Below are 14,680 nucleotides of genomic sequence, written 5' to 3'. Positions count from 1 at the left end.
TTTTAAAAATTGGTTTATGAGGATGCTGAATTCCTAAAATGATCCTAATACTCATTTTAAAGAGGAGAGTGTAAGTGAATTATTAGAATTGAAGGGTTATAAATGAATTTAAATATTAACTAATTTACAACCAATTTTTAAATGATAACTTACTCAATCCAAACTTGTAAGTCAACATTACACTTACACTTGTAGCAGATGAGTTCAATTTGGATATTAATAATGATTATTCTTTAGGATGATTATTCATAATTTGTTAAATTAAAATTTCCATACATTGGCCATTTTAGTTCAAATCAAAATGGTAGAGTATTTTCATACATTTTAATTAATCTTAAATTACAAAATTTTATTTAACTAATAAAGCTAATCAAAGGTGTAAACATAATTGCTTGAATACAAGTAAGAGTTTAAGCTTGGCGAAATTTGTTAAGCGAAAATTATGTAGCATTTTTATGCTATTAATTCTAGTAATAATTTGTGTTTAACTTTATATTATGCAGGAATATCTTAAGAAAAGGAGCAAAATTTATAATGTTTAGAACTAATGTCGTAATGCTAGAACTATCATCACCATAGCGCTGGAACTATCAGTGCAACATCAAACTCAATTCTTAGCACCGAATCAAGACATTATAGTGTTATCGCCTTAGGAAAACTTCATTTAATTCAGTTCCTTGATTAAATGCCAAGCAGTCCTTGTAGAATCTGAAATCAACACAGCACCAAAGTTGTAGGAAAATTATAGAATAATTCAACGTTAGAGTGCAACTTCGAAAACATCGTAGCATCCAACTTTTACAATGCTGCGACAAAAAAAGTTGATGAAAAGAAGCACTTAATTGAATCATTTAATCATCACACCGCATTATTAGTAAATAACCATGTCGAGTTAGCCCAGCATCGCAGTAGAGAATATTTAGTAACGTCGAGGTGCTATTTCATATTGTAACTTCACAGCATCATCTTGCTTAGCATCGTGGTGCTTGAATTCATTTTTGTAACAAATATAAACAATTTTTCTAATTTTGTATGTTATATTTTTTTAAGTAGAATATAGGGGAGAGCCTGAGAGGGACTTGGGAATAATAAGATATATCATTTATAGTGTCTAGTCAACATTGTAGTTAGCAAACAATCCATATGAATAGAAAGGAGTGTGAAAAGAAAAGTTGAAAGGAGAGAGATTCACTTTAAGAAGGGTCCATTTGCAAGATTTGTTTGGGATTCTTCATTTTGGGTGCTATTTTCTTCGGCTTCTCTATTTGTAGTTTCTTTCTTAAGCAATAAATGGAAATTACTTTATTCAAAAGTTATTCTATGGTTGGATAAACTCATAGTTTTGGATTAATGATGTGAATTTCTATGTAATCCCTAATGTAAACTCTTACAATAAGTATGAATAATTATTTTCAATATCTCTTGCTCTGCATTTTATTTATGTAGTGGCTATGTATAAAATTAACATCTAGTGTGGTGCACTGCCTCGACGAAGGAATGTTGGAACAAATAGGAGAATTTAAATGGAATGCTAATAAACCTAGACATAAGATGTATAGTATTCTAGGGTTATTGAGATAGAATAATTATAGGAATGCCATAAATATTTCTTTACATTACTACAAGCTTGATAGAGATCTAGATATGCATATGCACTAATTCACAATTAACATAGGTGAGTCTACTTAGGTGAACTTAGGTTAATTCACTATCATTTTCCAAAACACTTTAATTATTGGTATCTTCATTGTTTCCTATATTTCTTATAAATAAAAATTACCATTAATTTCATTATGTAGGATAAAATATGTTGCTTGAGTAAACAATACTAAAAATATTTGTGTAACAAAGTATTTTCTTATGGGATTAACACTCTCTCAAATACTTTGTTATTTGACCAGCACGTGCACTTGCACATTTAGTAGGGTTCTATTTCAATATAAACCAAACATAGATTACTGAATACCTTATATACTTTTTTATGGAGGAATATCCTAGAAAAATAGCCTCATCTACTCAAGAATTAAACTTCCCCAAATGTGATTTTCCATTATTTAATATAAAAAATTTACATTCAAAGACATGTAAATGGGAATAGTTTGTTCTTCTATCCTTAAGAAGTCTGTAAGGGGTATTATTTATTATTTTTCTAATGTTTACCCTATTCGACACATAATAGGTTATATTTATTGATTCAATAAAAAACTACTTGGGTAGTTTGTATTCATTTAATATCATATTCATCCTTGCTATCATGCCATTCCATTAGGGTGTTTTAGGGCCTAAAAATTATATTGTATACTTATTTATTAACATAATGACTCAAACATCTCATCTCAATCTCTCCACCATGGTCACTATGGATGATGGTGATGGAGCATCTTGTCTTTCTTTGATTCCAAATTAAAAATATTCTAAATTCTTCAAAATATTCATTCTTGTTTGCTAAAAATTTTACCCATATTAATATGGTTTAATCATCAACCATAACTAATCCATTCAACTTTCCTCTTAAACAATGGCACTAATATGTTCACATAAGTCCATGTGAAGTATCTTCAATGGTCTAATAGTCACTACGTCCTTGACTGAGTAAAGTGAGGATTTAACTTGTTTGTGAAATTGGCATTTGTCACATAGGTGTTCCTCAGTAAAATCTAATTTTTGAATTCTCCTAACTAAATCTAAGTGTCCTCATACTAGCATGACACAGTCTCCTATGCCATAGCCAAGAGTCATCCATGATAGTTTTTAAGCAACACATTTTATTTGATTTATTGATATAATGTAAGTCAATTATACAAACATTATTAATATTTAAACCTTCTTACATAATTTTATTATTCACCATAAATAGACATTTGTTAAAATAAAACTTAACATTGAATCCCTTATCAAATAATTGACTTATACTTAGTAGCTTATGCTTTAATCCTTCTACCAAAACAACTTTTTGATAGTAAAGTCATTAGTTTTACCTATAGTGCTTGTACCAATTACTTTTCTAGTGATACTATCTCTAAGTGTCACTTTTACTACACACCTAAAATTTAGTGAAATGAATTAGTTGATGTCTCCAATCATGTGTTGTAAGTGTTCGCTATCTAGGTACCACAAGTCTTCTCTAGACCTCTTGTACATGCATACTTACAAAATATACTAAAGCAATAAATTTTGGAACCCAAATAAATTTGGGTCCCTCAATGCAATAATATGAATGTATGTTAAGCTATACTTCAAAGGCATTAGGTCTACAAACATATTGTATGCTATGGTGGATCCTATATGGACAAACTTATGTTATGTGTTCAACCATGCCATAAGAATAACATGTAACTCCTATAAATGAGTAAGCTAATCTATGTAATGAATGACTCTTCCTCTTATGAGAAGATAATGCATATGCTGTCATAATAAGTTGTTTGTGAATAAGTGAGGAGCAAGATTTTTAGGGGCTATAAATTTTGTGATTTCTTTTCTTAGATACTCATTTACACTCCAAACATTCCTAGTTTAACATGTGATTCATGCTAATTTTTTTAATCAACACTTCTACTTCTAATATCTTATATGTAGCATCTAGTTCAATATGCATGCTATTTTTTTTTAAAATCATTTTTTAGAACTTCAAATTCTTTATCCAAATTGGAATGCTCGTCTTGAAATACAAAATGCTTTTTTTAAAAGAACATGTATGTTTTTTTCTTAAGCTTACTATATTTTTCATGCAAGTGCTTAGTAAAGGAAAGTAATCATAAGTGAAGTCATTTACATAATCCTCATTAGTATTACCTAAGTTATCCTTGACTACTAAGCAAAGTTTGGTGTTCTCCTCTACAACTTGAATTTCAGATGAGTATACGTTAGAAATGTCCCAAAAATCTTTGTGAGATTTTCTTTTGCTCTTTTCTAGTTTATGTCTATCCTTAACATTGTTTATAAGTGGTTGGTCCTTCAAGTTTGGATAATCTCATTTTATATGACCTAATTTCTGCACTCAAAATAAATAGTGTCAAAAGAAATCTTGTTGACTTTCTTATTTTTACCTTTCCAATTGTCACTATGCCTTTTTTATATGCTTTGAGAAATCTTTTGAATTGATGGTCATAAATGCAATGTCTTTTACTCCACCACCTTTGAACTTATTGCTTTTAGAATCATCATCTTTTAAATTAATCACTTTCTCCTTCTTTTCATTGTCAATATATGTGTCTTTGGCTAATTTTATGCTCATATGTTATTATTGAACCAAACAAATTATCAATTGAATAAGCATTTAAATCTTTTGATTCAAAATTTGTTGCCACCTTAGCTTCCCAAGATTCAGACAAACATCTCAAAATTTTGTATAGTTTTAGAAATTTCTATTCCCAAGGCATGCAATGATGTAATAATCTTTGTGGAGCAAGTATACATGTTAGAAATAAATTCATCATGTACATGCAAAATAGTTCAAGATCATGCAATATAATATTCATTTGGGATTGCTTACCTCCATAAGTTCCTTCATAAATATGATAATGCATATCACAAATTTCTTTACCAGTGGCACAAGTATAAATATGCATAAAAGTTTTTGAGTTTACAGTATAAAAAAATAGTTTAAATTTTTTGCATTTGGTTGTGTTAGCTCCCTATCTTTAAAATTCCAATAATTAAAGCAAGTTAAACTTTGATCTATTTTGTATCTTATAGGGAGATGTATAGCCTACTTGAATTAAGTTCATATTCTAAATTCAATAGATTTAAAAAATGTTGCCATACAAATTTTCTAAAAATCAGAAGGGGAAGTATCGAAAAGCGATGGACGAGTAATCAAGTACCCTTTCGACATATTCTAACTTCCAAAGTGTGTTATTTAGGATCTGCTTATGTTGTTTAATTTATATAGTAAGAATTTACTCTAATACCAATTGAAAATGTTTGATGCACACAAAAGATGAAGGGGGTAAATTGGTGCGTTTAAAAAAGTATAACAATTATAGCAAAAGTCTTTATAAAATGAAACACTAAAATATTACTCTCTCTCTATCTCTCTCTCTCTCTCTCTCTCTTAATTTCAAAATAACTTTAACATAATAAAGAAATATATATTTTTCTTAATTTTTATTTAAAACAAATTGCCACAATTTTCAAACTATTTTTCTTAGCTTTTGAAAAAGATCAACAACTATTGAAATAAAACTAAGCAAGTAATAAGATTTCATGAAAATAAAATAAACAAAAAAATTCAAATCGAATTTTTATAGAGGTTTAGCCAACTTGACATACATCCACTCTCCAAGGTTCTCTTCCTCATGAATTTTACTCTCTCTCCTACTGTGTTTAATAAGTTAGAGAAGCTCTTCTTCTTCACAGGGTAATGGATAAACCACATTACACTACTTATTTGTTGATAAGGCTTTAACTCCCTCCTTTTGCATCACATGGCATAGATGCCTCCTATTCCTTCACCTCATTGGCTAAACCCAAAGTCTCTCACATCAAAACATTTTAGAGCTCTTTTCCTAAGAGCTACTTACAACAACTTAGATTATTAAGGATATAAATCAAGAAAAATAGCTTTATGCACTTTGCACATAAAGATCTCTTGACACTCTCAAGAATCACATGTTCCCTCTAATCTCTCTCTCCCACACTCCTATCAAATTATTATAAGAAAAGACAAAAAATTTCCCTCACACAAGAACTCCCATGTTTAAAAGCTCTCTCCAAAAATCAGAGTAAAAGCCTTAATAGAAACCTTAAGGTTAGCAATTTATATGAGGGCTCCAAAATAAGTCCTAAAATGAATTATTTGTAAAAATGATAGCTTGATCATATAGATTTTATGATCATATAATACAATTAGTTCATTAAAGATGAATCTCCAAAAAGTTGCTCTATGTTAGATAAACTTGTATGATATTGATTGTATAGTATGATTAATTCAAGTTTTGGACATAATGCACTAGACAGATTTGCCTGAATGAAGATCATTTGAAAAAGTCATCTATTTGCTCAAACTGTACCAAATGGTTTGTATAGTATGAAATTATCTCTTATTAGACTCCTTGATTTCAAGTCTTGAATTAGGTAAATATTAATTAAGATATTAAAAATTCCTACAATACGAATGACTTCATACAATAAAATTAGTATAAATTTAAATTTACTTATTTTGGAAATAAATGAGTTGGCAATTTAAATTGAAATAACTGATCATCAAGTATGCTAATTATCATACAATTTTCTATTAATTAATACTACTTTATTATTATAAATTTTTTAAAAAATTGTTATGCTCAATCATACATTATGATTAATATCATACAGTACGACTAATAAAAAAATCAAGTATTTCAATTAACTTTTACTTCACTTAGTATTACACTTGAGTTCATGTTCTTAGTTGTTTATCCCACTATATTCCTAGAAAATAAATAGACTCAATGAAATAAAAATTTATGAACTAACACACATGTTATTTCTTAAGCTCTTATTGTCTTTGATGGCCTCCAAAATTTCAATTCTATTTTTAATCCTCCTGATTCTATCTCATGTGTGCCAAATATTGCTTTATTTATTGTCCTTGCTTTTACATGAAATATAAATATAAATGCAATAACCTACACACAATTATACTTTCAATTAGCATAACAAATAATATTTATGATAATCAAATTCCTAGTATGTTGATTGACCATCTCCTGGTTGGGTTTAATTAACCACCTTCATAGTTAATATATTTTGAGCTATATTGATGGTACCCGTGAGCCAGTTGTATGAAACTAATAAAAAGAACACAATTCTTAGAAGAGTCAAATTCTAAGAGGTTAACTTGAAAAGATGTAGTGCCTACAATCCTTAGTCATATAAGTAATGCTTATAAAAAGAAAATGAATGAGATAGCCTAACTATACACAACTAGAGCTATTCGACTAAACTTACACTCTAATTTATATAACCACATCCACTATCTAGTATACTAAGTTGACATGTAGGTGTGTCAAAATTCATAACTTTAAATAAGAGTTCCATCCTAAGGAATTAAAATGCTTGCAAGTTATTTGACCTTAAGTTATAGAGGCTTTTATGTTCATTTTGTGAACTATAATATGAATATACACTAGAGCATAATGGTTTTAACCACTAGCAAGCTCTATTATATGCCTCATTCAAAATACATAAAGAAAATAATTTTTAATTAAAAGGTTGTTGGAGAAAGCCTTAATTTTAAGATAATTTTTTTTTAAATTAATTTTTACGTTAGGCATCAATTTATTAAAGTTAGTTTAAAATAATTTGCCCTAAGAGCCACTTTCATATGATTCCCAAACAAACCACACATTAAAAAAATTTAAAATTAGGTAATTATAAACTTTGCTTTAGAATAAATAAATACAACAACTAAAGTGCCATCGGGCTAAAAAATATATTGCAATTTGGCTTGTGGTGCTATATGAATAAAAAATATTGGCCAATTCAATCTCCATCCCCTCGTTAGGATTATTTTTATCAAGATAACTTCAATGCTCTATCACATTTGTGGTTTCTCAACAAACCGTATAATGCAAGAAATACTAAATGATAATATACATGGGAGACCAGTAACGGTGAAGGGAATCAGTCGCAGCAGTCCTGGCCAAATAAAAAGAAAAAAAAAAACACATTCAAAAACAGCTTTTGACAATGAAAGGAGCCATACAGATATTATCAGTAATGTTGCAAATACAGGATACAAATACAACAACGATTATTGAAACGTTAGCTTTACCATGACACAAAAGCTTCTGAATATATCAGGAGAAAAATATATATGGAAGTAAATAATAGACGTCATTCTTTGCACAAAATTACATGAAAAAAAAAAATGTAGTTGATGAAGAATTATAAAAATTGTTTCTGAAAAATTCCAGCTGTTTCACTTTTGCGAATGCACCTACAATGAACTTTTATGTGGTCTTCTATAATAATGGCATTCAGGGAACTGATATAACCTGAAACATCATGTGATAAATGTCATTTTCTTATCAGAATGCCACAGTTGATATCGCTTAAGCTGCTTTGCTTTCAAAATCCTAACCTTTCATAATTTTAAGTTGTGCAGGAATTTGTAGTATAAAGCGTTGCAATGCAAATTGTGTGCATCATTTTCATGACTTCACCGATCTAAGAAAATGGTGGTGGCATTACGTGTTATTTCTATTGTGATTGTAATGTTAGTGGAGGGATTTTTTCTTGTTAAAAGAATTAATGGACATGCATAGGAGAAAAAAGTCTAATTAATTTCTCATATTAATTCTTTCCTTGATGAATTTATCTTTAATCAAGATTCCATTATCTTCACTTTTAAGGTATCATACATGATCAAAATCCTTGAATCTCTTATCTCTTATTTAGAGACATTTTATATCTCTTTTCCTCCTTTCATAGTACCAAGTCAAGTATATAAATCATCACAAACTATAGCTTTTTCCTTACTAACCACTTCAGAATATTCCTATCCTATGTACTATTCATGCATTGCAGCATTTTTTAAGTTCATTTTATTTCCTTAATAACCCTTTTAATTTCCTCACATAACTATCAATTCTACTTATCAATATAGAATCTATTATAGACTCTTGTAAGACTTTAAAAACAATTCACTAGTGTCAGAAGTTCATTATTACAACCTTAAAGCTCCAAAAATAAGGGACTTAATGGACTCAAAATTATGTCAAAAGAAAGAGCTAGCTAATTTGCCATATTCAAAAGAGGCAAGCTAGTCAGTTTGTTCTACTCCAAACAATTTGAGTAACTTTTCACATCAATAGTGCACAAGTTTAGTATTATAAACTGAAAAACATCACAAAAGAGGACTTGATTATGTCAAAAGAAAAATTATTTCAAAATAAAGAGTCAGCTAACCTGCAAAATTCAAATTAAGGTATACCTGTCTGTTTTTTTTAAAGAATTTGTTGTAACTTCCACGAAAATTGGAACTGTATTGTTTTCAATTTTAAGTTAAAAGTCACATTGCAAGCCAATAAGTTTGAATAGAACGCGAAGATTAATTTAAAGAAACTTTACCCTGAAAATTATTCAGATCTCCCGCAAACTTAATCAACGAATTGTATCAAGAAAATCATGTTGTGGGACGTGTCATTGTAGACAGACCACGCCCAATCTGAGAAAATGGCTGATAGCTTACACCCATGTCTTCTTCTGTGGCTGTAAAACAGTAAAGCAGTTAAACCAAAATAAAACAATTTTAATGCATTAATATCAACTATGTTCACTGCTAAAAAAAATCCAATGATTGATACCACGAGCAAAGTAAAAGTCAATTTAGAAGCAAAAGTATGAGCATCCTTTAGAACCATCCCAAAAAATGGTGTTACAGAAATATTGTGAAGACATTTCATGATTTTTAGATGTGATTAATTACTTTTCCTCCTACTTTTGCACAAAAAATCACAAGAGAGATGAAGGCCCATCCTGTCAGCAAAGTAGGGAGACGGATGTGACAGATTTCAAGGTACACAACAATGAATTCCAGATTTCCTAATTAAATGTCTCGGAGTAGTAATTAGACTGTAACCTCAATACTTGCTACACAACAAACAGGAACGAATGTGACAAGGATAACAGCCAACTGGGCAACGCCACACAAGCTTGGTTTGAAATGATCATACATATAAAAAATATTAAAACATCAGTCGTTCATAAAACTGAGTGCATTACTGCACATGAAGCATCAAATGATCAAGAAAGCATCCCCACAATCAATCCTATCAAATGTTAAGAAAATGATAGACAATGAACAACATTATTGGGCAAATTTAGTCCGAAACACCTTGACCATAATCAAAATCACCTAATTGTCACAACAAACTGCACCGAAACGTTCTGAATATCAATAATAATTGAAAAAGATATCCATATTACTTGGGACGTTGCACGAGAACAACTAAAAAATTTATCCACCAGCGAGACGAGTATGAAATATTGATGTGCACAAACAACAAAGATTCATGAAGCAAAGTTGATACCCATCACTATTACTATTATTCTTATATAGTTATAAAAGAAAAAACAATCCCCCTTCTATCCCTATTTTTTTGCTACATCTCTATCATATCTCATAAATCCCGAAGCAGCACCATTCCCTATTCTCTGTAATATCACTCTCTCCATTTCTCATGCACTCAAACACCAAAAATCATGAATTCCTCTCTGCTATATGCGACTCACTCTCTTGTTCTCTCTCTCAGTCTTTATAAATATAGCAGCCAACTTTAGCTTACAATCTCGAACCCTTCCCTCCCTATCATGTTCCCTCTCTATCGTGTTGTGTCTCTACCACAAACCAAAACTGCTACAATATAGAAGTGAGGAGGAGCTCACAAGAGAAGGCATCAACACATCCAATGGCATGTGAGTAGGAATAAGTCACATCGAAGCTCGCAGGTGTTGAACTTTATTGCATCATATGATCAATCAAGTGCATCGACAAAGAAAACAGATGAACATGAGGTTGCATGCGATGAGTTTCAAACACCTCGGAAGCGGTCAAACAAGCTTAATAACATGTGAATACAAGTATTGGCACAAAGGAACTTTATGAGAATAGAAAGAAAAATAAAAAGTCTCAAATTACAAAAACATCCACGGAGAAGTCTTACCAGAGAGATCTTCACTTGATTGTACACCAGCCACACCAATGCACGAAAACAAGGATGCGTCATCAACCTTCAAATATTGATATGCAACATATATATCCTCAATGCTTGCAGCTTCATATAATAAGGTTAAGTCTTTGATGCATGAAATATCCTAAAATCCACAAAATGAAAGAGGTATTTCAACAAAGGAAATATGCTTCCAAGATAAACAGAAAGTAATTAAGTAAAGTTTGAGGCATAAAAGCAGGAAGATCCTTTATATTTTAAGGAGCTCTGGATATTTAAATCATGAGGTTGATGTCGAAATAGACACATGAAAATTAAGATACAAGTTCACTGTTATTAACTGATATTTAACCCAAAAGAAGAACATGAATGGACATTTTCATAGGTCAATTTAAAATTTGGAAGGTTTGTATATTTAAGCATACAAAAAGAAAGAGTTAAAAACATTCATTGCCAACTCAACAACAAATCAGACAAAGTTCCTGTCACCCAATTGTAAAGAAAATTTATGGAGTTAATATTGTAGTATGAAGCAATATCAAAGAGCTTGCCTAGGATTTCCTAATGTTTTTCCAACAGATACAGCAAATAGCCACAAAAAAGAAGATAATGTCTAGCAGGTTATGATTACATATCTGTTGAAGATCAAGGCGCTACATTAAAAGATTGATCCTAAACTTCTCCAACTGTAAAGAAATGACAAGGCACTACAAGGAAAAGTGAAGACTAACTACTCCACAAACCTGCAAAATTTGCTGATTAGAGGAATGAAATATGCTTACCTTCCTAGGAACGGATGAAGCCTGTAAGTGCGCTAGCAATCCGAGCCAGTAGGCATTTGACTTTGTCTCAGCTTCGTGTCTCATCAGTAGGGTCCTCTTTGCCTGCCACAACCATGAGACACTAGTTATAATCTTAATAACTTTCTTTTGGATTCAAAGATTGAAATGCAGAGTAAAGAGAAGAAGGATGCAAATGAAACATTTTAACGATAAGATCCAAAATTACAAGTGAATTGATATAAGGCCCACCACCTGACCATGGCTACCTACACTTCCAGCAAAGCTGGAAAGATGTTTAGCTTCTTCCAAGACCATAAAAAATTGCATGGGATGCATGGCATGGTATCCACAATCCACTATCAAATTTATAATAGTAATGGAGAAAAAAAACTATCAACTAAAGTACAAAGATGAAATGGGAAATGAAAGAGGGAAGAGAAGAAAAAGGAAAGAAAACAAGAATCGGTTATCCTTAATCTATGTTGCACCGATACGAATAAGGCGACATGGATACGACATGATACGGATATGGGACACGCCAATTCTTAAAAATACGGGATACGGGTATGGCATGGACACGGCATAATATTTGAATTACAAAAAAAAAAAAAAAAGAAAGCAACATCATTGGTAGCCTTGTAGCTTATAATCTCAAAATAAAAGTAAGCATTAAATGTCTAGTACAACAACAAAAGCATAAACTTAAATTGTCTAGCACATGAAGTTTCAATTATTTAATAGAAGGAATGATATGATTAGCTTCTTCAATGGTTTGTCATTGAACTTCTATATCATCTTCAATAAATATCATAGCTTCTAACTTAGGCTCATCAAGTGAAAGATTAGCAATTTCTAATATTCCCATATAATCAGAGACTCAAATCAATCTCGAAAATAAGAGAACCTCGCTCATAGCCGTGGAAGTAAATACGACGTGTCTTTTTTTTTTAATTTTTTTGTTTTTCAACGGACACGAGTATCGGATATGCATGACCTTTTGAAATTAAAGAGTATTTTAATTGGATATAACTTGGTCGTATCCATGGTTTAAAATTGCGCAATATGAGACTCGCCTTGAGGCCCGCCTTTGCGCAATTCCAGTAAAAAACGCCTCGATGCTTACGCCTCTATTTTTTTTATGAGGCCCACCTCGCCTCACTGAGATGAGGCTTACGTCTCACGCTATATATATTAAAACTTACATAAATCTTGAAGTAAATGCCCGACAATGGACTCTTTAGGAGAGGAGGAAGGGGAGAGAGTAGTTCAACATAATGATGATTCAAATGAAGAACCCCTTAGTGATGACAGTGCTGATGACTTATGAGTTCTTATGTGATATGTCATTGCTATTTATTTTTGGAAATTGGAATTATATGTTAATGAAAAGAATACTGGGATTTGGGAAAAATAGAATTTTGAGTTGAACTATATTTCATGTTGTCTTATTATTGGGATATTTTGAATTCACTTCATATCTTATGTTTTTTTATGTTTTATATTATTCACTCATTAGTATATAAAAAAATTATCATTTTATGTTTACGCAATCTTTTGATTTTGAGGCTTACGCCTCAAAACGCCTTGAGGCTTACGCATCGCCTCACGAATGAAAAATGCCTTAATACCTAAATACAAAATTTTAAACATTGGCCGTATCCGACACTTATCGATGCCGTATTGGAGGCATATCCGTTTATCGATGTATCATATACAACATGCCTTTATAAATAGGTGTATCGATGCAACATAGTCCCTAATTGAATATAAAATAAACAATCACTTCTATTTGGTTTTAGAAATACAATGATAGTTAATTGAAGTGAAAAGGGCAATAATTAACATGAAATGGAATGCTATGTCAATGGCGTATTTTCTTCCTATAAAAAATTATTTCCATAAAAACAAAATATAGACGATGCAATGATATCATCAATGTTTATAACTTGTTTGAATTTCTGTGTTTTTCAATGTTACTTACTCCGATATTTCATACCTAATATATTTTCTTATGCAATCCATTACATATGATCAAAATTTTAATTTGGCCATAAAGCTTAGACCTTTTCAAATTCAACAGCATTTGGTAGAACTTCAAGACCCTTGCCTCTTTCATGATGGTCCATATTAAATTGCTTATGATGGAACATGATGAACTATAAATTGCTATGGGTTGCTTTGTCCAAGGGTACCTTTATAAATCATCACAAACTATAGCAATTGGTAGAACTTCAAGACCCTTCCCTCTTTCAGCAGCCATGGGTTGCTTCATCAAGGGTCCCTTGTAGACTTATGATGGATATTTGTCTAATGGGACAAATTTGAATCCACATTATCTAACAGAGAGCTTTGTGCCCTACGATTATATCTTATTGAATCATTACTCAAGAATTTGATACCATTTGGGAACATACGGTCTCTAACCATGACTAAAATATAATTGTGTCGTTTGATAGCAAAACCACCCGGTCAGAGGGTCCCGATCATAATCCTATTTACACGTGATGCCATTTAACGACGAAATCATCGGTTAGAGGACACGTGCCACATCTTTACAAACAAGAGACGATTTAAAAATGAATCCTAGTGATTCTCGACCAGATATTCTCTTTGAGAGCTGGAGTGATTTTCAGATTTATCCACCTCAGCAAAGTATTGTGGAAGATGGATGGATATTTTACTTTAAATGTTTGAGTATTTTATTTAAATTTTAAATATCTTATATTTTTGTTATTTTGGAATTTTGAATTTCCATGAAAATTTGGGAAACATTTAAAATGTTTGGGGTCCCTTACGGTTGAAAGTTTCTATCAACACGGCTATCATCAAGGTTAATATAAGCAATTTTATTTTTTTAGTCAAAAATTGTCAATTGTCTACTTGGTGACAGAGGATCAGGTTTGTTTTCAGCCTCATGCTTTTATTAGTGAATTTTTCTTGTTATAGACCTTGAAGGCATAATATGAATGTATAAAACAAACATCCGATCGATTTTAGGAATTTGAGGGATGTAGAGATTAAAGTTTTTAGGGTTAGGATAGGTTTATGTTTTGGGGAAGGAGGAAGGTGAGGAGGAAAAGAAATAGAGGGGAGGACGAAGCAGAAGAAGGGAGAAGAATAAACAAAGAGGAAGAAAGGAAAATAAGAAAGGAAAGGAGAAGAAGAAGGAATAGGAGGAGATGGAGAAGACCAAGAGGAAGGAGGGGCAAGGGTTGTGCGAACCTAGAGAGAGCGACAGAGACT

General features: G+C 31.2%; 1 protein-coding gene across 1 annotated transcript in view; it reads right to left on the bottom strand.

The window, feature by feature from the left end:
* Positions 1–7,663: 7,663 nt before the first annotated feature.
* The window catches only part of LOC110093246 (stromal processing peptidase, chloroplastic), a 111,942-nt gene continuing 104,925 nt past the window's right edge, over positions 7,664–14,680 (bottom strand). Inside the window, exons 22-25 of the mRNA XM_028691536.1 lie at positions 11,438–11,539; positions 10,650–10,800; positions 9,055–9,195; positions 7,664–7,979 (exon numbers count right to left, since the gene is read on the bottom strand). Of these exons, the coding sequence (XP_028547369.1) occupies positions 9,110–9,195; positions 10,650–10,800; positions 11,438–11,539 (339 nt within the window). The 3' untranslated portion in view covers positions 7,664–7,979; positions 9,055–9,109. The remainder of the gene's footprint in view (positions 7,980–9,054; positions 9,196–10,649; positions 10,801–11,437; positions 11,540–14,680) is intronic.

Source organism: Dendrobium catenatum, unplaced genomic scaffold, assembly GCF_001605985.2.
Source record: "Dendrobium catenatum unplaced genomic scaffold, ASM160598v2 original_scaffold_4717, whole genome shotgun sequence".
NCBI lineage: Eukaryota > Viridiplantae > Streptophyta > Magnoliopsida > Asparagales > Orchidaceae > Dendrobium > Dendrobium catenatum.
The sequence above is the reverse complement of the archived record's forward strand: the minus strand, read 5'-3'. Positions and strand labels throughout refer to the sequence as shown.